Source organism: Leptodactylus fuscus, chromosome 5, assembly GCF_031893055.1.
Source record: "Leptodactylus fuscus isolate aLepFus1 chromosome 5, aLepFus1.hap2, whole genome shotgun sequence".
Classification (NCBI taxonomy): Eukaryota; Metazoa; Chordata; class Amphibia; order Anura; family Leptodactylidae; genus Leptodactylus; species Leptodactylus fuscus.
Window position 1 is genome coordinate 171,364,394 of NC_134269.1, and position 23,602 is coordinate 171,387,995.

Sequence of the window (23,602 nt, forward strand, 5' to 3'; positions counted from 1 at the left end):
AGAAAAAATTGTGTATGCAGGACATTTTCTTTATAAAAGTAAACAAAAATGACAGAAAAAAGGAAACAGGAAACAAAAGACAACGTCCATAATGGTTGTGTTTTTGGGGTTTTTTTTACATTCCAGTCAGTGGGAACAGATGCAGGAGGATAGGAAGTTCCATCAACATCCTATGACAGCAATCGTTGTGGATAACAGTAGTGTGAACATAGCCTTACTCCAACATGTTCTTGGTCTTCCACCACAGTATGCAGAGATCTTGTGGAATTGCTGTGGTGACACAAGTGGGGAGGGGGTTAAAGTTATGGCTAACTGGTGGATTTCTTACATTAAAGTTATGACACTAAAATAAAAACACTATACTTTTATTTTTATTAAATTTAATATTTTTGTAAAAAAATTGAAGCTATAAAAGTAAAAACAACAAAATAACAGCAAACTTTAGGAAACTCATAGGTCACTTTTTAAATAATTGTACCCCTCCCCAAGTTCCCCAACATCTGTAATATGCCAGGTCTTTAAAGATGGCCATCGGGTCTTTATTGTATTTCTCAACATTACTGTCAAGCAGCCTACTATCCGCCATGTCCCTCCAGTATACTCTCACATTACTTACAACCATACCACTTTTCACATGTCCCTCCAGTGTACCCCCAAATTACTAACAAATATCCCACTATCCCTACAGTGTACCCCCACATTGCTAACAAGCATCCCACATGTTCCTCAAGTATACCCACACATTACTATCAAGTACCCTACTATCCCTCATGTCCCTTCAGTGTACCCCCACATTACTATCAAGCACCCTACTATCCCCCATGTCCCTCAAGTGTACCCCCCACATTATTAACAAGCACCTTAATATCCTCCATGTCCCTTCACATTATTAGCAAACACCCTTCTATCACCTATGTCCCTCCAGTGTACCCCCAAATTACTAACAAGCATCCTACTATCCCTCATGTCCCTTCAGTGTACCCCCACATTACTATCAAGCACCCTACTATCCCTCATGTCCCAGTGTACGCCCACATTACTAACAAGCATCCTGCTATCCCTCATGTCCCTTCAGTCCTTCAGTGTACCCCCACATTACTATCAAGCACCCTACTATCCCTCATGTCCCAGTGTACGCCCACATTACTAACAAGCATCCTACTATCCCTCATGTCCCTTCAGTGTACCCCCACATTACTAACAAGCACCCTACTATCCCCCATATCCTTTCAGTGTACCCCCACATTACTAACAAGCATCCTACTATCCCTCATGTCCCTTCAGTGTACCCCCACATTACTAACAAGCACCCTATCCCTCATGTCCCTTCAGTGTATCCCCAAATTACTAACAAGCACCCTACTATCCCCCATATCCTTTCAGTGTACCCCCACATTACTAACAAGCATCCTACTATCCCCCCATGTCCTTTCAGTGTACCCCCACATTACTATCAAGCACCCTACAGTTATGGCCAAAAGTTTTGAGAATGACACAAATATTATATTCTCACATGATCTGCTGCCCTCTGGTTTTTATGTGTTTGTCAGATGTTTTTATCACATATAGAAATATAATTGCAATCATATTATGAGTAACAAAAGCTTATATTGACAGTTAGAATGAGTTAATGCAGCGTTGCAATATTTGCAGTGTTGACCCTTCTTCTTCAGGACCTCTGCAATTCTCCCTGGCATGCTCTCAATCAACTTCTGGACCAAATCCTGACTGATAGCAGTCCATTCTTGCACAATCAATGCTTGCATTTTGTCAGAATTTGTAGGTTTTTGTTTGTCCACCCGTCTCTTGGTGATTGACCACAAGTTCTCAATGGGATTAAGATCTGTGGAGTTTCCAGGCCATGGACCCAAAATCTCTATGTTTTGTTCCCTGAGCCATTTAGTTATCACCTTTGCTTTATGGCAAGGTGCTCCATCATGCTGGAAAAGGCATTGCTGATCGCCAAACTGCTCTTGGACGGTTGGGAGAAGTTGATCTTGGAGGACATTCTGGCACCATTCTTTATTCATGGCTGTGTTTTTAGGCAAGACTGTGAGAGAGCCGATTCCCTTGGCTGAGAAGCAACCCCACACATGAATGGTTTCAGGATTAGAGATGAGCAAGTACTGTTCGGATCAACCGATCCGAACAGCATGCTCCATAGAAATGAATGGATGCACTTGGTACTTCCGCTTTGACGGCGGTCAGCCGCTTAACCCCCCGCGTGCCGGCTACGTCCATTCATTTCTATGCGAGCGTGCTGTTAGGATCGGCTGATCCAAACAGTACTCGCTCATCTCTATTCAGGATGCTTTACAGTTGGCATGAGACAAGACTGGTGGTAGCGCTCACCTCGTCTTCTCCGAATAAGCTGTTTTCCAGATGTCCCAAACAATCAAAAAGGGGATTCATCAGAGAAAATGACTTTACCCCAGTCCTCAGCAGTCCACTCCCTGTACCTTTTGCAGAATATCAGTCTGTCCCTGATGTTTTTTCTGGAGACAAGTGGCTTCTTTGCTGCCCTCCTTGAGACCAGGCCTTGCTCCAAGAGTCTCCGCCTCACAGTGCGTGCAGATGCACTCACACCTGCCTGCTGCCATTCCTCAGCAAGCTCTGCACTGCTGGTAGCCCGATCCCGCAGCTGAAACACTTTTAAGAGACGGTCCTGGCGCTTGCTGCTCTTTCGGTACTATTCCGTTATCGGGCCAGCAGCAGCGCATTTCAGCACCAGCTTTCGGGACAGCAGTTCAGTTCAGCAGCGGGAATTACAATGACATCCGAGGACTGCTGGCCCGATGCTTGTGCCCAGTAGCCAGTACATCAATGACCCCCCCTCCATCTCCTCCTCCTTCCAGTGCTGCCCCCCAGCTCTCCTTACATCTACCCCGTACCCTCTCCCCGCCACATGACTAAGCCGATGCTGGCCCGATGATAGAGGCCGTGCTTGTGTGTAGTAGGCAGTACATCGATCGATGCCCTCATCCTCCTCTTCCTTCCAGTGCTGCCCCCCAGCTCTTCTTACATCTGCCCCGTACCCTCTCCCTGTAATAGGCCTCACCGTAAATCTTGAGCAATGAATGCTACTAGATAGCCGCCGGACGCTGCAGAAAGTTTGTCCCTCCGGCTCGCTGTAGCTCACCGTTCCTATAGTCGGCGTGTTTCTTGTCAGGGCCTGGATTGAGCCCCGGTGTCTTTCCTTTCGGTCTCGGTACTAGCGCTGAGGTGAGGCCTAGTCGTGTGGCGGGGAGAGGGTACGGGGAAGATGTAAGGAGAGCTGGGGGGCAGCACTGGCAGGAGGAGAAGGATGGGGGAGGGGGGTCATCGATGTACTGGTTACTGGGCACAAGCATCGGGCCAGCAGTCCTCGGATGTCATTGTAATTCCCGCTGCTGAACTGCTGTCCCGAAAGCTGCTGCTGAACTGCGCTGCTGCTGGCCCGATAACGGAATAGTACCGCTCTTTCTTGGGCGCCCTGGAGCCTTTTTACCAACAATGGAACCTCTCTCCTTGAAGTTCTTGATGATGCGATAGATTGTTGACTGAGGTGCACTCTTTCTAGCTGTGATACTCTTCCCTGTTAGGCCATTTTTGTGCAGTGCAATGATAACCTATAACCATGGTTAACAGAAGAGAAACAATGATGCCAAGCACCAGCCTCCTTTTAAAGTGTCCAGTGGTGTCATTCTTACTTAATCATGACAGATTGATCTCCAGCCCTGTCCTCATCAACACCCACACCTGTGTTAATGGAGCAATCACTGAAACGATGTTAGCTGGTCCTTTTAAGGTAGGGCTGCAATGATGTTGGAATGTGTTTTGGGGGATAAAGTTCATTTTCTAGGCAAATATTGACTTTGCAAGTAATTGCTGTTAAGCTGATCACTCTTTATAACATTCTGGACTATATGCAAATTGCCATTAGGAAAACTGAAGCAGTAGACTTTGTAAAAATTAATATGTGTATCATTCTCAAAACTTTTGGCCATGACTGTACTATTCCTCATGGCCCTTCAGTGTACCCCCACATTACTAACAAGCACCCTACTACCCCCATGTCCTTTCAGTGTACCCCCACATTACTAACACGCACCCTACTACCCCCCATGTCCTTTCAATGTACTCCCACATTACTAACAAGCAGCTATCTCCCATGTCCCTCAAGTGTGTCCCTCTAGTGTCGCCGTCTGACGTCAGAAGGTCCTGACTCCTTACTGAATATAGTATTTAGCCTTTGCCATTGGAGAACTAAGCTGACTTGTAAAGAACGCTATTTGTCAATAAAGCTGATGCAATATCCTAGCCGGTGCATGCTGGGAACTGTGGTCCTGGCTGATTCCAGCGTTGTGTTATAGTGCTGGATAAACACTACATTGCCCGGCATGCTTTGCAGGAACGAGTCCTGGCTTCCGCTTAGTAGCCGGCAACGTGTGTGACACTGGGTAGAAGCCTGAAGTGTGAGCGGCCTGTGCTGCGGAGAACGGCGGATCATGGCGGTGAGTTCATGTAGCGAGGGCCCTTCCTGCTGACAGGAGGAAGATTGCTGGGCAGTCCGAGCGGAGCGGGGGCGGCCATTATACTGTAGTGATTATACAGCTGATATATCCCGGGGGGAGAAGATCCCCGTACACGTCCATGGCTGCTGCAGCCGGTGATGTGATGGCACAATAATGACACTACACTAATGTCTGTTGTGAGCAGAGATATAGGACAGTAGCCCTAACCCGACATTGTGTGCCAGCTGGGAGGGAGAACATCAGTATGACAGCTGTCAGTGATCCTACACAGTAATACCCACTGATCCACCCATGTCAGGAAACAGGTGTACTCCATAGGTCTGCCTTGTGCTGCTTGTTTATTGTTTCCCTTACAAATGTAGGAAAATATTGATAAATGGCTGTTGCTACTCATCTTCTGAAGGAAGTGTGTCATAATAAAAATAAATTAACAAATAAAAACATATCTAAATACACATTTTAAATTGCATATATTGCTTAAACTGCAATGTGATATCTTATCACAGAAGACAGCAAAAAACAAAAACAAAAAAAAAACCTAAGAAACTATGTAGAGTCATTGGGAAAACATTTTTCAATGACTATTCTTTTTTTTTTTTCTTGCCTTCTGTGATAAGATATCACACTGCAGCAATTGCAGAAGTTCTGGCTAACTCTAGTCATGTAAGATCAGATAAGGGTCCTATTCTATTTCATTGGAATGTGGAGACATAATAGTTTGTAATATATCTGCTGTATGGAAATCCCTTTGCACGCCCGATGTCGGCACTTTTACACCTCCTCCTAATGATCCTTACACAGCGATCTTGTGTCCCCCACCATGTGCTAAGATGGGAAGTTCCAGTCTCTTGGCATTAAATCTATATAAGGATCTGTAACCAGTCTACCAATATAGAATTTCCTGACTGGTCCTGTCATCTTTGGATTTGGGAAATTTCCCATTACATTGCATGGAACTACATTCTAGAAGGAGGTGGCTAAATACCTTTATAAACTGAGTCTGACCTAGGGATCACTTGAGAGCATAGCACTGCATAGCACTAGTTTCAGGAATCCTCCAATGATCAACAAAGAAATCTGCACCATATAGTGCCACAGATAGTCCAGGTCTGCATTATGTGGCATTGGATGAAAGATCGATTCAAATATCTTGGGCACACAAGGGCCTGTACTGATCAGCAGTCTAGTAACGCCTCTCTGTGGTATAGGACAGTCCTATATATCTTATACCGGTCTTTACTTAAGCTACAGTGAGCTGCTCTTTTTTGGCACTTGGTGAGGATGGCTCCATATTATGTTTTCTGGAACACTGTGTGTATGGTATAGGAACCCAGACCCAATATAGTAAATTAATTCACACATTCCAGGGTCTCTCTGACTTAGAGGATTGACTCAAGTGAGTATCACTTGTACTTTACAGGCCAGTGGCTTCACATTCATTCATTCATTCATTCATTCATTCATTCATTCATTCCATGACCTGTATATAGGTATACAGCTCATTCCCACTCAATTGAATGGAGCTGAGCTGCAATACCAGGCACAGCCACTATAGAATTTACGGGTCTGATCTTGCTAAGCGGTGACTAGGCTGCAGCACTCTTTGGAAGGAATCCACCTTTTAAAACAACTGATCAGTGCTGGTGGGTTTCAGATCCCCACTGATCTAATATTGATGACCTATACTAATGGTAGTTTTATCAATATTTCCTCCCCCATAAACTTTTTTAATCATTATTTCATATTACTTTGGGATTACGTTTAGGAATCTCTGGATCCAGTTGCTAGTTTTCTGTAGTTGTATGATCCCAAGTTATAGTGGACTTCCCATAAGCAATTGATATTGTAATTTGAGGGTCCACCGTTAAATAGTTACCATATAAAACATAGGCTGAATGTGCCAGAGCCCTTTACAATGTCCTTATTTGTCCCTTTTGGAACGCTTTTGTTGCTGTTTGTTCTTGTACTAGCTTTTTATAACGATTGCAGTTTTATACTGAGCTGCTTTTTTACCTTTAGATCATGCTTGTTAGTTATAACTACTACACAAATATAACTAGAAGACCTTTCTCATGTTGCCTGTTGTATACACAGTGTTATTTGCAGTGATCCTTCCAGTTAAAGGTATATCGCACAGCTCAAATATTTATGCATTGCCGCAGATAGGACTAATGTATGAACAATGTGTTACAGGTACTTACAAGGTGGCTCTTACCCAGTTACCATACAATATTACCCCATACTTGCTGTCAGTTTGAAATAGACTGAAAATTTTCCTTGATCTGTTCAGGCGGTCTATAGTTTTGATCCTTTTGTATTATCTGATGCCTTGACACTGTATATTCACTGTTTTTAAAGGAACGAAAGGGAACAGCTAAGCTTGACTTCCTTAAGAAAATTGAAAAAGATATCCAAGCACAATGGGAAAGTCAGAAGGTGTTTGAAGTCAATGCTTCTAATAGTCAGAAAAGGTAAGTTTATGTGTTTTAGCCATACCTTTTACATGAAGGGGTTAACTGTAAATAAAAGCTCTATAGTTTATTTACTGTCCCTCTGACATTAGGTTCACACTTGCACCTGAGTTTCCGTTCTTTGGGTCCGCTTGAGGACCTGAAGAATGGAAACCTAATTTGCTTAAAAAACAGTTACCTGCAGGAACACGTGGACCCCATAGACTATAATATGGTCCGCCAGGTTTCTGCCTGAACATGAAGCAGGCCTAGGTGTGAACCTAGTCTTAAAAGTGTACATGCTGCTCCCATGGCACACCGATTCTAACAACGTTTGGGCTGGAAGTCTTCATCTGACCGACCACACTCTACTCTAGGGACAAACAGGAGGTGAAGGGCAGGGTTGGTCATGTTATCGTCAAGGATGCCTAACAAGAAGAATTCTGGCCCCCAACTTTAAGCTAAAAATGCGCAGAATTGGCTCAGAGAAAAACCAATTATGCAAAGAATAATCAGCAAATAGTGTTATTCCATAGATAGCAATAAACATGCTACTCCTCCAGGCTAAATAGGACAGTAAATACACTGCAATGCTTGTCTGTCCTGATCATTGAGAAAGACAAGACTGTCAAGGACTGCACATCCTTTGATGCAGGATTTTACTCCTCAGCAATGGCATCATTTATTGTTTTATTGGTACAATGATCATCTTTCTGTTACAGCAAAGGCAAGTACTTTGTGACTTTTCCTTATCCCTACATGAATGGACGTCTTCACCTGGGCCATACATTCTCTCTGTCTAAATGTGAGGTAAGACATTTTAGATACTAAGTGGAAACATCTTAATATTGTTTTCTTATATGCTTTACTTCTATATGTCTTTTTTGAAAAGCTCATGTGCAAATACATCCCCTTTGGTGAAAAGTGGTAAAAAGCAAAAACTTCCTCTAGTAGCACCTTTTGGAAAATAACTTCCTATAGATCAATGGCTGGTCTTCCTTAAACCTAGCAGCTTAATCTGGGATTGTAACCAAGAGAGACTGGCTCTTACAAAAGGAAGAGGGACCCATCTGCAGACAGGGTTTTATTTTTGAGAAGTCCTCTAAACTGTGCCATCATTACACTCAGGGCATGAGAAAATTGGAAAGTGTCTCTAAAAAAAAATATGTAAAGGATGCGTCTGTTTGGTAACCCCTCTCAAAAGTGGATGGGCTCCCGACATTCTTAAGACTACTGGACCAAAAGGTACCAAGTAGCCAAGGGCAACAAATGCCCCCTGCCAAAGCAGGAAGGCTACTCTGCTCAGTTTCCTCAAAGGCTGAGTACTCCTAGAATCTAGGACTGTGTCCACTTCCACAGAAGCAGAGGTGGGCCTGAAAAATCAGAGAGGAGGGAACCTAATGGCCACGCCATCCTACCCCTAGACGTCGGGAGGGACCCAAAACGGTTATCTGCACCCCTTTATCCTAAGACAGTGACGAAACGTGACATTGAAAAAATAATAAATAAGTGGATAGAGTGCCCAGTGTAAGGCCTGGTCTATCTGCCGGATCTATCAAAACAACCCATAATGGATAAACCAGGCATAAGGCTCTAAAACTGTAAAAGTGCTTGTAATGTTTCCATATATAATATCTACTAACATATACTTATTGTTCTGTCACTTTGTGTATTTAGTTTTCAGTAGGCTTCCAGAGAATGAAAGGCAAGACCTGTCTGTTCCCTTTTGGGCTTCATTGCACCGGCATGCCCATCAAGGTAAGTTTGCGTTATAATCTGCTGAGATATGGGGTAGTCGAGGGTTTGCTCTGCTATTCTCCGGTGACATGATTTCTTGTTTCAGGCATGTGCAGATAAGCTGAAGAGAGAAATGGAGTTGTTTGGCTGCCCTCCACAGTTTCCTGAGGAGGAAGATGAGGAGGAAGATCCATTATCTAAGAAAGAAGATGAGCTGGTTATCAAGGACAAAGCAAAGGGAAAGAAGGTAATCTCATACCCATTGTCAATAGTGTAAGTATATAGAGACTTTTAAAGGACTTTGACTGTTTTTAATATTGGATACTCATTCTTAAGATCGGTCATCAATGTTAGGGCTCGTTCACATCTGCGCCCGGTCTCCGTTATGCAGGTTTCCTTTTCCTGCATAAAACAGAGCAGGAGACGGAAACCTGCAGGAGTCTCTCTCACCCATTCATTTGAATGGGTGAGAAAGCTGTCTGGCCGTGAGCGGCAGTGAGCGTTTTATGCTCTCCGCCGCGAAACTGGGTTTTTTAATCCGGACACAGAGTCAGACATGCAGTACTCTGTGTCCGGATTTTTAAAAAAACGGTTTAGCGGCGGAGAACATAAAACGCTCACGGCCGGACCCGGTCTGTGCTTTCCGTCTTCTTGCATGCAGAAGACGGAAAGCACAGAATGGAGACCAGAACGCAGGTGTGAACCTAGCGTAAGTTTGGCGCAGACTGAATTGCAGTCTCCTTGCCAGGAGGATAAGAACCTTTCTATAGCCCAGTCCAATTGAGCTGCAATACCGGGTGCTACAGGTCAAAACAAGCAATCATTTCTGTTAGTTTCAGTACAATTATGTTTTTTGTCATATGGGCAGTCCCAGGTTGCTAGCTCCAAGCTAATACCGCCCACCTGACAATAAAGAGCTTGCTGGGTGTTGAAACTAACAGTACCAATTGCTCAGGGACGGTAAGAGCTAGAGGGAAAATTCCAACATTGCAGAAAACAGTGGAGCTCCACCTATTGAATGATGTAAAGAGTTGGATATGGTGAATGTTCTCTCTAATGAAGAGGCTGCACAGCTTGCCCTAGTGACAATGTACCTTCATTCAGATGATCTGTAGGGTTGTTAGGAGTTGATCCTTCATCTGTTATTAATGGCCTACCACACAGATAGGTAATCAGTATCTAGTTTTGGAGAAACCCTTTAAGGCTTTCGATGACTGCCAACTGAATATTTTTGGATTCAAATAGTTTTTCATTTTAACTTCCCGGTACTCAGTTTGGCTAGAGGTGTTTGTGTTTTCAATAGGGAGGAGAGTAAGATGCTGCTTGACTTCTCTCGCGGTGTCATATGTCATGTGAGAACAAAGAACTAGGGGTGCTGAATGTTTTATTTTGGGGACTGATTGGTGAATTGTGTATGGGCTCCTTTACAATAGACAAGAAGGCTGGGTCAACCCAATTTTTCATATCTTATACATAAGATTCCAGGAGGAGAAATAGGTACACTGTAAAATCATTATAGAAACTTGTAATAGGATGCTGTATCTGATCTAAAAGTTGTTCTACAGAGTAAAGCGGCGGCAAAGAGTGGTTCATCCAAATACCAGTGGGGAATTATGAAGTCTCTAGGCCTTACAGACGAAGAGATAGCAGGCTTTTCTGAAGCTGAACATTGGCTTGGATATTTTCCACCTTTGGCATTAGCAGACCTCAAATGTATGGGGTTAAAGGTAAGTTCGTTATTTATGTTCAGCTCTGTACTGTAACACAACACTTCTGCGATGACATCGGCATGTCATTTCTGACAACAAGTTATGTAATTACTTGAAGTAACGGGATACCATTGGTATAGAGAATACAAAATCTATCGTAACTCTCATACACACAGTATATATGGGCTTTGTATGGCAGGCCTTAGAGAGTGTAACCATATTAAAAACAAATCTGAAAGCATACACTTGTGTACACTTTGGGGTGAGCGCTGTATTCAGTAGGGCCTTGCTCCGATCTGCTTTGTTCATTACTTACAGGGAGAAAAAAATCATGCCAAGTCCTGTTATGTGGCACCATGGGGTGTAACATTAAAAAGTGCCATTGTCTTGGACAAATGTTCTCTGCAGTAACAGTTGCTCTTTGGTGCTGAAGTTTTCATTCTCTACTACACAATGTCACACACTGTTAACCGTTTATTATCTGCACCTGTTTACACATTTGCCACTTGTCCTTCTGCATAAACTCTGTTTGTTTCTAGGTTGACTGGCGTCGCTCCTTTATTACCACTGATGTCAATCCATATTACGATTCCTTTGTAAAATGGCAATTTTTAACCTTAAAAGAGAGGAACAGAATAAAATTTGGAAAACGGTAAGATTTTATGTTGTACAATCACAATTCCGTTTTCGTTAGTGAAGGCGTCACATAGTATTGCGCCACAGTGTTATAGTCATACAGGTGTTAGAGCTTAAAGCATAAACAACTGTTCATAAATAAATAGAGCAAGTGTAAATAAGAAACTTTGTAATATATCTTAGTAAATAAATGTTTTCTTTTCTGCTTTTCAGGCAGTTACTTTCTCCATATTAGTCTATGAAGAGAGGAGGGATTAGAAAAGAGACTCAAATGGTTTCTGCTGCTATTCCTTGCCTTTTTAAAGCTGATTTCACATGGAGTTTTTTGGTCCAGATTTTGATGTGGAATCTGCCTCAGAATCCGGCTCCAAAAAACGCCTCCTGTGGCATTCTGCTCTAGATTAGACCCAAATGAATGGGCCTAGTTGGGAGGGAGTCTCGCGCCATGGCGCATTCAGCTGCGGAATCCACTTCAAGATAGAGCAGCTCGCTTCTTTTTTCCGTGAACGGGAAAAAATGTTAGCGGAAAAAAAGAAGTGAACAGCTCCCATTGAAGTCAATGGGAGTTGTTTTTTTCCAGCCGGATTCTGAGGCGGATTCCGCATCAAAATCCAGTCCAAAAATCTCTGTGTAAGCTCAACTTAATACTACTACTTTATAGAAAAGAGGCTCTAAGAGCAGAAAATTAGGCAATTAATCAATTAACTAGTTGGCAGGAGCCTCCTATGCCCCCTCCCTTCTCCATAGAGTTGTATGTGTGAGGATGAATACAGAAATATACTGTAAGCTAACATATTGAGAGATATAATGTATACAAGCAGTCCGATTGAAGATAAGGAGCAGCAGGACAACAGCTTAATAAGTTCAGAAGGAGCAGATCTCCATAATTAGAAATTGTGAAAAGTTATTTATTACTAGAGAACTTTTTTTTTTTTTGCATATCTAAGCTAAATCCCATAAGTATAAGTGGTAAATTTATGTTCGCTGGGGTTTTAACCACTATAAACAGGTGGTTTGTTGTATAAAAAGGGGAGGGTCCTAAAATAATTGTTCATGAATTGTAATAGAGGTAAAATGTTAAATCAAGTCTCTAGTCTGTGTCTGTCATATGCCCGCAACAGATTATTCCTCTGGAAGTAAACCTTCAAAATTCCTGAGAGGTTTTAAAGGGGTTGCCGGGGATTGGAGTGCTGGTTCTGATAACCTATGGGTCCGAAACCCTGGGTCCGTGATCCTGAATCCACTGTATGGGGCAAGTTAATTTCCCTCACAACCCCTTTAAATACATTTTCTGAACGTATTTTTAGAATGTTTAGTAAGTTTCTAAATCTGCTTTAGAATAACTGGCTTAAAATTTGTAAAAAAAATTATTTGACTGACTTCTGTTAATAATTTTTACTTTATCTCAGGTACACCATCTATTCTCCACGGGATGGTCAGCCATGCATGGATCATGACAGGCAAACTGGAGAGGTTAGGAATTTTAGGTCCTAATACCTTGCTACTATTTATCATTCTACATATTGTTCTTGCATGTTTATATATGCAGATACTTATATATTTATTTTCAGTGTTTTATATATTTTCTGTAGTAGACATATTTTTACATTTTGTTTTACGATTTTTGCTTAGGGTGTCGGACCACAAGAATACACACTCATCAAAATGAAGATCCTGGAACCTTATCCAGCTAAAATAAGGTACAGAATGAAACAATTGATTTAATTAATTTACTATTTGTGTATGTCTCCCCTCCCTGGATTTTCTGGACACTGCTGGAACATCTTTGGTCAAAGCAGTCCAATTTTATTCACACGTGGCGTCAGGTATATGCTGAAGGTAACTTCTGAGCTTCATCTTCTCTTAGAAAGTACAGTCATGATGTGATAATCACAAGAAGGCACAGAATATACAGGCTAGTGTATTCAGTGAAGGGAAATAGCATATTTCTTAAGGTGGTTATCAAAATCAAGCAGGTTTTCCCCTATCTGACTGCTAAGATCCTTACTATACTCTGTGGCCACCTGTGGTCCTCCCATTGGAATGAATGGAGCAGTTATCTTGTTTGGTGGGGGTCTGAGTGGTCGGACCCTCACCGATCTGCAAGTTATCCTATGGATAGGGGATCAGTTTTTTGATTGGAAAATCCCTTTGGAGCTTTTTTATTGTGTATCCCTGCAAGCCATATGTCAGGGAAAGTGGATATGGAAAAGACTCCAGTTCCTTCCGTAATCAGGGGTTGTGGAAAAAGCCAGGTATTGTACTTTGTCATCTAAAGTGATGGCTTTGTACTGGGGCAACCGGACTCTAATAGTATTAGGTTGGAGGGGGCAACAAAACGTGGCCCTTCCCATTTTGATAATTCCAAGCTGCTGCCGTTTGTTGTTGCTATTTATTTATGTAATAAATGACACAGGCTCCCCCCAAATTTTTAAAGCCAGCCAGATACAACAAGCAGCAGCCTGGCATCTGGCTGGTTCTGAAAAATTGAGGACGCGACCCTCATGTTTTTTTCAGCTTTTTATTTATGTTAAAAATAAAATGTCTATTTCAGAACCAGCTAGATAAAAAAAATGCAGTAACCTGGAATTACCAGGGTGGGAAGGGCCACAGTTGAGTCAGAATGAGCTAGTACATGAACTGTTAAATTTTACATAGGAGTCCCTGTACTGACTTTGTGACTAGGTTACTCCCAGTTAAATTGAAATAAGCCACGGAAGTCACTCAATGTCAATGTAACTTGATCACATTGATGTTAGGTAGGTTTGGGGGTGGGAGGAAGCAGCAGCTGCTGACTATTCATATAAATTGGTGGGCAGCTTCTAACCTGCAAATGAACACAGACACCACCTGGCAATTCAAATGAATTACCAACAGCAAGACAAACATTTCAGGTAGATTTTGCAGAAAAATAAAGAAAATAAAGTTCGAAAGCAGCCTAAATTATAGTTAGTCCTGTTAATTTCTTACACTCCAATCCTACTAATATTATAAGTGTGAAAGTTTGTGTGTTTGGATGTTTGTGAGTTTGGATGTTTGTTCCTCAATCACGCTAAAACGCCTGGACGGATTTGCGTGCAATTTTCCACAAACATAGTTTTCCCTTAGGATTGAGTCACAGGCTACTTTTGGTGCCACTAAACAACATGGCTTCCTAGCAGGAGACTCACAAAAGCAGGACTCCTAGCCCCAGCTATAGACTCACACACACTGCCTGGCATTTCCTGCCTCAACCTGCCTGCACACTCCTTACTGTCACCTCAGGAGTAGCCCTCACTCTACTCACTCACATTTACATATAGATTTCCTATATAACACATCACATTGTCTGTATCACGACATACACAATACAACACATCACATTGTCTGTATCACGACATACACAATACAACACATCACATTGTCTGTATCACGACATACACAATACAACACATCACATTGTCTGTATCACGACATACACAATACAACACATCACATTGTCTGTATCACGACATACACAATACAACACATCACATTGTCTGTATTACTATATACACAATATAACACATCACATCACATTTGCTACCCACCAAACTTTTTAAAGCACTTTTACAGTTTCACACGTCTGTGTCCGCCCAATTCTCAAATCACCGCAGACGAAGTCGCGGGTAAAAGCTAGTAAGACATATAAAAAGGAGTTTTCCAAAGTAAGCATTCGTTTTTTTGTAGAAATAATCTGCAATTATTTTGTGCCTTCCTTTCAGATATTTTGAGCCACTTTTATTAATAACTTCTTATATTTATTTCTAGCGGTCTGAAAGGAAAGAATGTTTTCCTTGTAGCTGCCACTATGCGTCCAGAAACCATGTTTGGACAGACCAACTGCTGGCTTCGACCTGATATGCCTTACATCGCGTTTGAGACGACCAATGATGATATATTTGTCTGCACTCAAAGAGCAGCCAGGAACATGTCATACCAAGGTTTCACAAAAGATAATGGTGTTGTACCAGTGGTGAAGGAGCTTATGGGAGAGGTTAGTATTTTTAGTTTTCGGTGCATTGGCAGCTCGGATATATATATTTTTTTTAAACGTAGATTGTGAGCCCCACATAGAGCTCACAATGTACATTTTTCCTTATCAGTATGTCTTTGGAATATGGGATGGAAATCCATGCAAACACAGGGAGAACATACAAACTCCTTGCAGATGGTTTTTTGCCCTTGGCGGGATTTGAACACCAGGACTCCAGCACTGCAAGGCTACAGTGCTAACCACTGAGCCACTGTGTGGCCCCAACGCAGCTTGGATATTCCTATGCTGTGTGCACAGGATTCTTAGTCATTTAAAAACTATTTAAGCTATGGCTGAATTTTGCATAGGTTCTTCCTGTGCAAAGGTTGTGGCTATGTTGACGTGTGTCAAAGGCTCTTTCACAGATTCCAGATACCACGACGGAACCCTGACTTACTGCGTTATAAATCAGGGGGCCTGTTGGTGTCCGTCATATGATGGGTTCAGCCCTGCACTGTACTTTCCTTCAGAGACCCTGACCATTTGTGTTCTTTAGCAGCTTTCTGTTCAGATCAATGTTGTACGTATTACAGGGGGTATTTATCAACCCATCTATGCTGATTTTCTGGCCCAGACTTTTCAGAATCAGGAACTTTAGTGAGGGTATGATAGCAAAAATCAGTAGTTGGTGCTACAGAGGCTGAGGCCAGTTTAGGGTTGAAAAATATCACCTGGCACGTTCCATTTAAGAGGCTGGAGGCTTTAAGACTGAAGTCACACTTTGCCCAGTCCCACAAAACTCTTACCCTGGAGTAACCTTTGATTCTGCTTAAGACAGATACATAAGACTGTCCTTCACACTCGCAACCTTCAAGAAGGCGTAGAAGATTCTCCTCTTCTGGAAGGCCTAGAACCTTCATTAGCACTACTGTTAAAACGTCACCATCTTGTACCCTCATCTACAGTCTCTATCTCCATTACCTCATAGGTACAGGCACGGGCCCTCCATCCCACTATACCAATGGTCACTATGTTAGTATTGTACTTGCTTGTGTATTTTGTGGTTTGTATATAAGCTCTCCTCATCCTTAAACCATAAAGCACCATAGAATTGGTGGTGCCCTAAAAAGAAATAATAGACTGACATAGGAAACACCAGGCTTAACAATTCCCCCCCCCCCCCCATCCCATTGTGTACATTCTTCCTCACCTAATGCATTTTAATCCTTTTACATTTTAGGACCTTCTTGGAGCTGCTCTGTCTGCACCATTGACGTCCTACAAAGTGATCTATGCACTCCCCATGCTCACCATTAAGGAAGACAAAGGTATGGCTGAAAGGCTGTCCCAGAACCCTTTTGGTAAATTTTGCATGTCTATTTTTGCGATTGAAATATTGCAGTTTATTTACCATTGCTTTTGTTTTATCATAGGTACTGGGGTGGTTACTAGTGTCCCATCCGATTCTCCAGATGACATTGCAGCTTTGCGAGACCTGAAGAAAAAACAAGTTAGTACTGTCTTCCTATTCAGATACAATACAAGCTTGTCATACAGTAGACAAACATTTGTTCCTTTCTTGTCCTTTGTCTCCCTGAATAGTTTCATTATAATAACCAATAGATACAACTATGGTGGAATCGCCCAGAGGAACATTTGTGAACACTGACCTGTAGTACACCAGTCTAGTCTTAAAGAGAGTCAGTCACCAGGGTGCAGCCTATTAAGTCAGTAACACAGTTAGATAGGTCAGGCTCTCCTAAATATAACACGTAAAATGTATTCATGAGGAATAAACTATTTATTTGTTTTAGAATATGGATATCCCAGCATGTCCACAGCGCGTTTTACGCAAACTGACTGTAAAAGGCCACATTTTTTCCCCGTGGTGTTTCCGCCGTAACCAAACTGCAGAATTTACACCACGTGGGATCCCAGCCTCACCTTTTTTAAAAACTACCACAAAAGGGTTGCGTGATTCCCACCTCAGTTAGTTCATTTTGATAGAATTTTTTTAATGCAGATTCTGAAGCCTAAACCAGGAGTGAATTAAAAACAACGGACAAATAGTCTTTTCCATTTTATTCATTGCGGGCAGGGCCCTCAGTCCCATTACTCTGCAATGTCTTTTGTCTGTATTTGAACCCTACAGTTTGTAAAGTGCTGCAGAATATGTTGGCTCTATAGAAATAAAATGTATTATTATTATTCCTTTCCCCCTTTTTACTGCTTTTTTTGTGAACACAATGCAAATCATATCCATGGGGGTCCAACTCCCAGCTCTCCCACTCCTCAGCTAATTGCAGGCAACTCTGCCCCTTTGTTTATCAGGCACAATTACTTACAATTTGTTCTGTGGCTTCACCCCGTTCACTTGAAAGGGACTGAGCAGCATTGAGCTGCAATAACAGGCACATCCATCACAAGGTGTAGAGAGTTGTGCCTGGTGAATGAAGGGGCATTGCAGTCGCCTCAATTGGCTGATCAGTTGGGCTCCCAGGTAGTTGACCTAGAACCCCCCCCCCCCCCCCCCCCGCAACTCATTCTGATGTTGATTGCCATAGTATAGAGAATTGGCCGTCAATATCAAGTCCTGGAAATTACCTTTTAATTCTGCATTCTTATAAAATCTTTAGGTATTATTGGTGGCTTTGTTTTGCTATACATTACCCATATTCTGGAAGCACAGGACAACCTCTCGTGTATTCAGAAACTGTGACCAATGGCAGAATTACCTGTTGATTATATTGGCATTACGTGTACGAGTTTGCTCATTCCAGGAATGTTTCTATTTCTTTCCATCTACAGGCACTGAGAATGAAGTATGGCATTAAAGATGAAATGGTTCTGCCCTTTGAACCTGTAAGTATATGTCCTTACAATATATAATATTCTATCACAAGTACAGAAAAGGGGCTTGGGGTTGTCATATCTGTTATAGTAAGTTTGTTAGGAAGGAACTATACAACATCAAGTGTGTGGAGCATGAGAAGCTGAAGAAGGAAGGAGCAGCTGTGAAAGAGATAGAAAAGACTGCAAGAAAATCCTAAGAGCCAAAGAGGGCTTCATATCCTGAAGATGGCAGAGACTGCGCAGAAATTGAAAGGGGTTGTACAGGCAAAAATGGACAACCTGTTTAATCTTTAAATGAGCTGGGGGCAGTGAAAATTTAAATTTTTTTTTAAAAAAAATCATACCTTTCAGCGGCCTCAGCAAAAGGCAAGCAATGTCACTAGCTGTGACATCACAGGTCTCTTGCTGAGGCTAACCAGTGGCTTAAAGGGGTATTCCCATCTACATAATAATTTTTAAATTTGTAGATAATTAAAAGTTAAACATCTTTGCACATATAAGTAATTAAACATTTTGCAGAGTTTTAAAGATTTTCTCTAAATATCTTGTGGTCACAGTCTGTTGTCTTGATCGGTTACAAGTGGATACGACCATGAATGCAGGATCTTTCTAAGGTCAGAAAATCAGCTATAATCAGCTTTATTGTGGCCGGGATATCTTCTGATACATGTAGTGTCCCTGCCTGATAACCCAGCTGCAATAAGAAAATCATAGCTGGGCTCCTGACAAGTCCCAGACCACAGAAAGTTTCTGCATTAGTGGTCGTAACCATTGACAACCGATCAAGACAACAGACTGTCACCACTAAGAGAAAATCTTTAAAGCTTTGCAGAATTTTTAATTACTTATATTTGCAAAAATGTTTAACTTTTAATGATCTACAAATATAGATATGATTATGTACATGGGAATACCCCTTTAAGTGGAAGGGATCCGGGACGTCACAGCCAGTGAACAGTTTAACTTTGAGAAGACGCTGAAGCAGAAGACCCGGACCGTGCTGGGAGGACACCAGAGCACAGTGGACAGGTGAGTATGATTTAGATTTTTTTTTTTTTTTCACCTCTCCCGGCCTATCAGAAAAAAAATAATAAAAACTTTGCCTGGACAACCTCTTTACGTATGTTATTGTAAGTGTTCTTACACTTTATGTTAGATGTGCAACATGAATATTTTGTTGTATTCTTCAAAGTCCGCCTCAAAAACACCTCCCATTTATTTCAATCAGAATCAGTAGCAATTTTTTTCCTCTGACTGTCTAGACCTATCTAGCAGCTATCTTCAGGCAGATTCCGCCTTGAGAAACCCACTATAATCAATGAGAGGTGTAAAAAAACCTGATATGATGCATTTTTTAAGCAGATTTTCCAGTGTGCCAGAGTCAGAAATAAGTCAAAAACAGTTTCCTCAAACCTGAAGCAGATTTTTTTCAGCCAGCAAAAAAATTCTGTTTGCACATACGCTTACTTTGATCATTTTTGTCTTTAGGTACCTATCATTGACATCCCCGGCTATGGAAGCCTCTCTGCTCCCTTGGTTTGCGATGAGCTGAAAATTCAGAGCCAAAATGACCGTGAAAAGTTAGCAGAAGCAAAAGAAAAAGTTTATTTAAAAGGCTTCTATGAGGGAGTACGTATACGTGTATACATTTATTTGTGTGTTTACCATTCTGCTTATATAAAATTCTGAAAAGAAGAATCGCACATATAATACATGAGTGAGAAAAGTCAGCCATTGACAGAACAGAAAGTGGTGACGGTAATCATTAGGGTGAATTCATCCAGGGCAGATTTTGTTACATTTCTATAACTCCGTGTACCATTCATCTAAAGCAGGGGTGGGCAATTAATTTTCCCATGGGGCCGTATAAGAAATTGAAACTATGCTAGAGGGCCGTGCCACGACAAATTTAGCTCCACCCACTTCTACGTTGACTCCGCCCATTCCCAATCATCTTTCCATGTGCCCCCACACAGTATAATCCTCCTACAGTCACCCGTACATTATATGTCCCCACACTATAATGTTCCCTTCCAACTGCCCCACAGTATTAGGTCCCTCTCCTGCTGCCCCAGTATAAACTGGTGGAAACTAGAGGGGACACGAAACTGGAGCAGCTGGAGGGGGACATTAAACAGTGGGGGTAGTTGGAGGGCGGCAATAAATTGACAGCTGGAGCGGGACATGAAACTGGGGGCAACTAGAGGGGGACATTAAAATCAGGAAGCTGGAAGCAGACATTAAACTGTAGGGGTAGCTGGAGGGTGACATTAAACTGGGGGCAACTAGAGGCAGACAGGTCCCCCTACAGCTTCCTCCATGGTTTAATGTCCCCCCAGTCTGTGCCCTCTTCATCTACCCCCAGTTTCATGTCCCCCCTCCATTTCTCCCTCAGTTTCATATCCCCCTTTATTTTCCCCATTTCATGTCCCCCCCCCCTCCATCTCTCCCCCAGATTCATGTCCCCCCCTCCCTCTGCCATCTCTGCCCTAGTATAACATTCCCCTTCCATCTCTGCCCCTAGGTTACTGAGACACACACAGACACACACATAGACAGACACACATATAGACAGGCACACATATAGACACACACACATATATAGACAGACACACATACAGACACATATAGACACACACACATATAGACAGGCACACATATAGACACACACACACATACAGACACACATATAGACAGGCACACATATAGACAGACGCACACATATAGACAGACACACATACAGACAGACACACACTCTCTCTCTCTCCCCCCTGCAGCTCACCTTTCATCTCTCAGTACTTTATGACACGCTCCACATCTCCATCTTCGGCCGGCACTAAGACACGCCCCCCATGACACGCCCCCTAGACACGCCTCCCTACTCAAAGCTGTGCGGGCCGGACTGAATCAGTCAGCGGGCCGGATATGGCCCGGGGGCCGGACTTTGCCCAGGTCTGTTCTAAAGTAACGGAAAACATGTGGATTTCTGAATGTTCAATTCAGATGAATGGGGACCGTCTCAGAAATGTCCGCAATAAATCCTGTGTAAATTCACACTTAAACAAGCATTTCTGTCTTATAATTTTTTTGCATGCCACTTGGATAATGGACTTTTAGGTCCCCTGCTAATACTGAGAAAGAAGATTCCTTTGCATAGGTGCTCCTGTATATAGGGAACCACCATAAGGCACCATTGATGTGAAGGGACATGAGTTGCAGTTATATCATTATATATTTGTTATATAAACAATTGTTTCTAAGTCTTAAATGGCTTTATTGACTATACTAACACACTGATAACTGACTTTTAGAGCGTGTTAGATTTTCACAAAGTTCAATTTATTACTATGATCATGATATTCCCATATATGCTCTTGATGAAGTATCCCAGTAGCAATGGATTGGGTAGGGATCATTAAAGGGTTATTATTCCCTTATTAAAAACATATCACTAGCATCTTGAGAACGATTGAAGGGTCTGCAGTGCTGGGCCGCACCCTGGTCACCCAGCTTCAGGCCTCTGCACAGCTGGATGCCTGTAACTCCATTACAGGGGTACTGCGCTACACACCAGCTCTGCTACCCCTCATCTCGTCATCACTTTATAAGATGGAGTAAACCTTTATCTGTGGCCAGCTTATCTGATGTGTTGTTTCTATTTTGCTTTCCAGGTAATGCTAGTTAACGAATATAAAGGCAAGAAGGTACAAGATGTCAAGAAGCCCATCCAGAAGAGGATGATTGATGAGGTACATTTAGCAACATAAATTCTCTCCATGTTACTGCTGCACTTTTACAGTTGGACAGATTTAGGTTCGGGGACAATGCACGTTCCATTTGCAATTCTATAACTGTTAAGGCCCCAAACTTTTATTTCATTTTGCTGCTTGGGTTCTAGTGACCTCAGCACCGCCTGATGCTGGTTTGGCTAAAAATAAAATTTTTATTTTATTCTTTTGGAGATGAGTCATGACTCTTCTCAGGCAGTTCCCAGCACATTTTAAGATCAGGAGAGAGCCCATCTCTTCACGGCACAGTGAAGCAAGGGATACTTGGCTTCAAATGCAGTGACCCTGGGTCATCTGGTCTGTGGACCTAAACCCCAGCAGCATAATAGCCATGACTACTAGGGAACCTCCTCTAAGGGCTTATTGATAAATCTGTGAGCCGGATGCTTCTGCTCCATCAGGATGGGGCAATCTCTTAAAGAGGATCTTTCATGTCCTCATCAATGTGTGGTATTATAAACCTCTAGAAAGCCAACAGTGCACTGAATTCTGCACACTGTTGGCTTTCCCTTTATGTGCCTTGGGGTTGGAGATATCGGTACCATTAATTTCGGCACTATTTCCCCCCTTACAGTCCATCATTATCATGGGGCTGTGAGAAATGCACCCTGACTGTTCGCTAACATAGATTTGTACTGTCAAAGAGGCCGCCCTTTTGAAAATTGGGCGGTATTGCTGCTGAAATTAACAGCACCATTATCTCCAGCACCAGGACACAAACTGGGAAACCAACAGTGCGCTGAATTCAGTGCACTGTCTGCTTTCTAGCGGTATATAATGCCACATATTGATGAGGACATGAAAAGTCCTCTTTAAAAGCTATGTTTACACTTTCTGTTTTACCACATTGTTCTTCTTTATAGAGATGGAAATTCTGTTTCATAATTTCCACAAAACCTTGTAAAGATGGGGTTTGAGTCTCTGGCTGTAAGTGTGAATGTGTCTAATCGCTGACAACAAACAGATTGTAAAATTGGGGCGACACAGTGGCTCAGTGGTTAGCACTGCAGCCTTGCAGCACTGGAGTCGTGGGCTCGAATCTCGCCAGGGGCAACATTTGCAAGGAGTTTGTATGTTCTTCCTGTGTTTGCATGGATTTCCTCCCATACTAATACAAAGACATACTGATAGGGAAAAATGTACATTGTGAGCCCTACATAAAAAAATTTAAAAAAAAATTGTAAAATTATAAGAAATACCTCTTTTTTTCAAAAATGTGGAAATGTGACCATTGAACCAGTCACCAGATGCTGTTTTGCCCCCAATCTAGCCAGTGAATGGATTAGCAGTCACATTTCTATATCAAGAGTATAGACTAGACTGGCAGATTATTATTATTATTATTTTATTTTTTTTAATACATTATTCTGTTCCTTTTTATTAAACACACTTGTTGGAAAAACGTCCACTTTTACATTAGAAAGCATTTTAGAAAGTTGTTCAATGTTTTATTATACAATTTATACAGTTTGGTAAATTTCAAATTTTCCGCTGTGTCTTATAGAATTTCGCTCTGATTTACATGGAGCCAGAGAAGCAGGTTATTTCCCGTTCAGCAGATGAATGTGTGGTTGCCCTCTGTGACCAGTGGTGGGTAATCTTTTGCCAATTTTTTTTAGAATAATCAATAATCAGATGTTTCTGACCAACTTGCATGCCTTCGGTTTGAGAAAACAAGTTTGGTATTGAAATGGTTAAATACCAGTTGACATTGTATGTTGCATTTTGCTTAGGTACCTGGATTATGGTGAAGAGAGCTGGAAGAAACAGACTTCAGAGTGCTTGAAGAACTTGGAAACGTAGGTGTAGTTTGTCTAAATACTTGGAGTGATTGTCACATTTCACTCTCTGCTTCACACCAAATATAGATTCTGTCTCTAGAATGGCTGCAATATATGTAGGTAATATCATTTACATTGCT

General features: G+C 42.0%; 1 protein-coding gene across 1 annotated transcript in view; it reads left to right on the top strand.

The window, feature by feature from the left end:
- The first annotated feature begins 4,294 nt into the window (after window positions 1-4,294).
- The window catches only part of LARS1 (leucyl-tRNA synthetase 1), a 32,490-nt gene continuing 13,182 nt past the window's right edge, over window positions 4,295-23,602 (top strand). Inside the window, exons 1-17 of the mRNA XM_075274738.1 lie at window positions 4,295-4,493; window positions 6,873-6,985; window positions 7,687-7,774; window positions 8,642-8,722; window positions 8,808-8,948; window positions 10,267-10,428; window positions 10,950-11,062; window positions 12,456-12,519; window positions 12,679-12,746; window positions 14,836-15,061; window positions 16,281-16,368; window positions 16,474-16,550; window positions 17,849-17,902; window positions 19,382-19,522; window positions 21,565-21,642; window positions 23,186-23,271; window positions 23,415-23,480. Coding sequence (XP_075130839.1) covers window positions 4,488-4,493; window positions 6,873-6,985; window positions 7,687-7,774; window positions 8,642-8,722; window positions 8,808-8,948; window positions 10,267-10,428; window positions 10,950-11,062; window positions 12,456-12,519; window positions 12,679-12,746; window positions 14,836-15,061; window positions 16,281-16,368; window positions 16,474-16,550; window positions 17,849-17,902; window positions 19,382-19,522; window positions 21,565-21,642; window positions 23,186-23,271; window positions 23,415-23,480 — 1,652 coding nt within the window. The 5' untranslated portion in view covers window positions 4,295-4,487. The remainder of the gene's footprint in view (window positions 4,494-6,872; window positions 6,986-7,686; window positions 7,775-8,641; window positions 8,723-8,807; window positions 8,949-10,266; window positions 10,429-10,949; window positions 11,063-12,455; window positions 12,520-12,678; window positions 12,747-14,835; window positions 15,062-16,280; window positions 16,369-16,473; window positions 16,551-17,848; window positions 17,903-19,381; window positions 19,523-21,564; window positions 21,643-23,185; window positions 23,272-23,414; window positions 23,481-23,602) is intronic.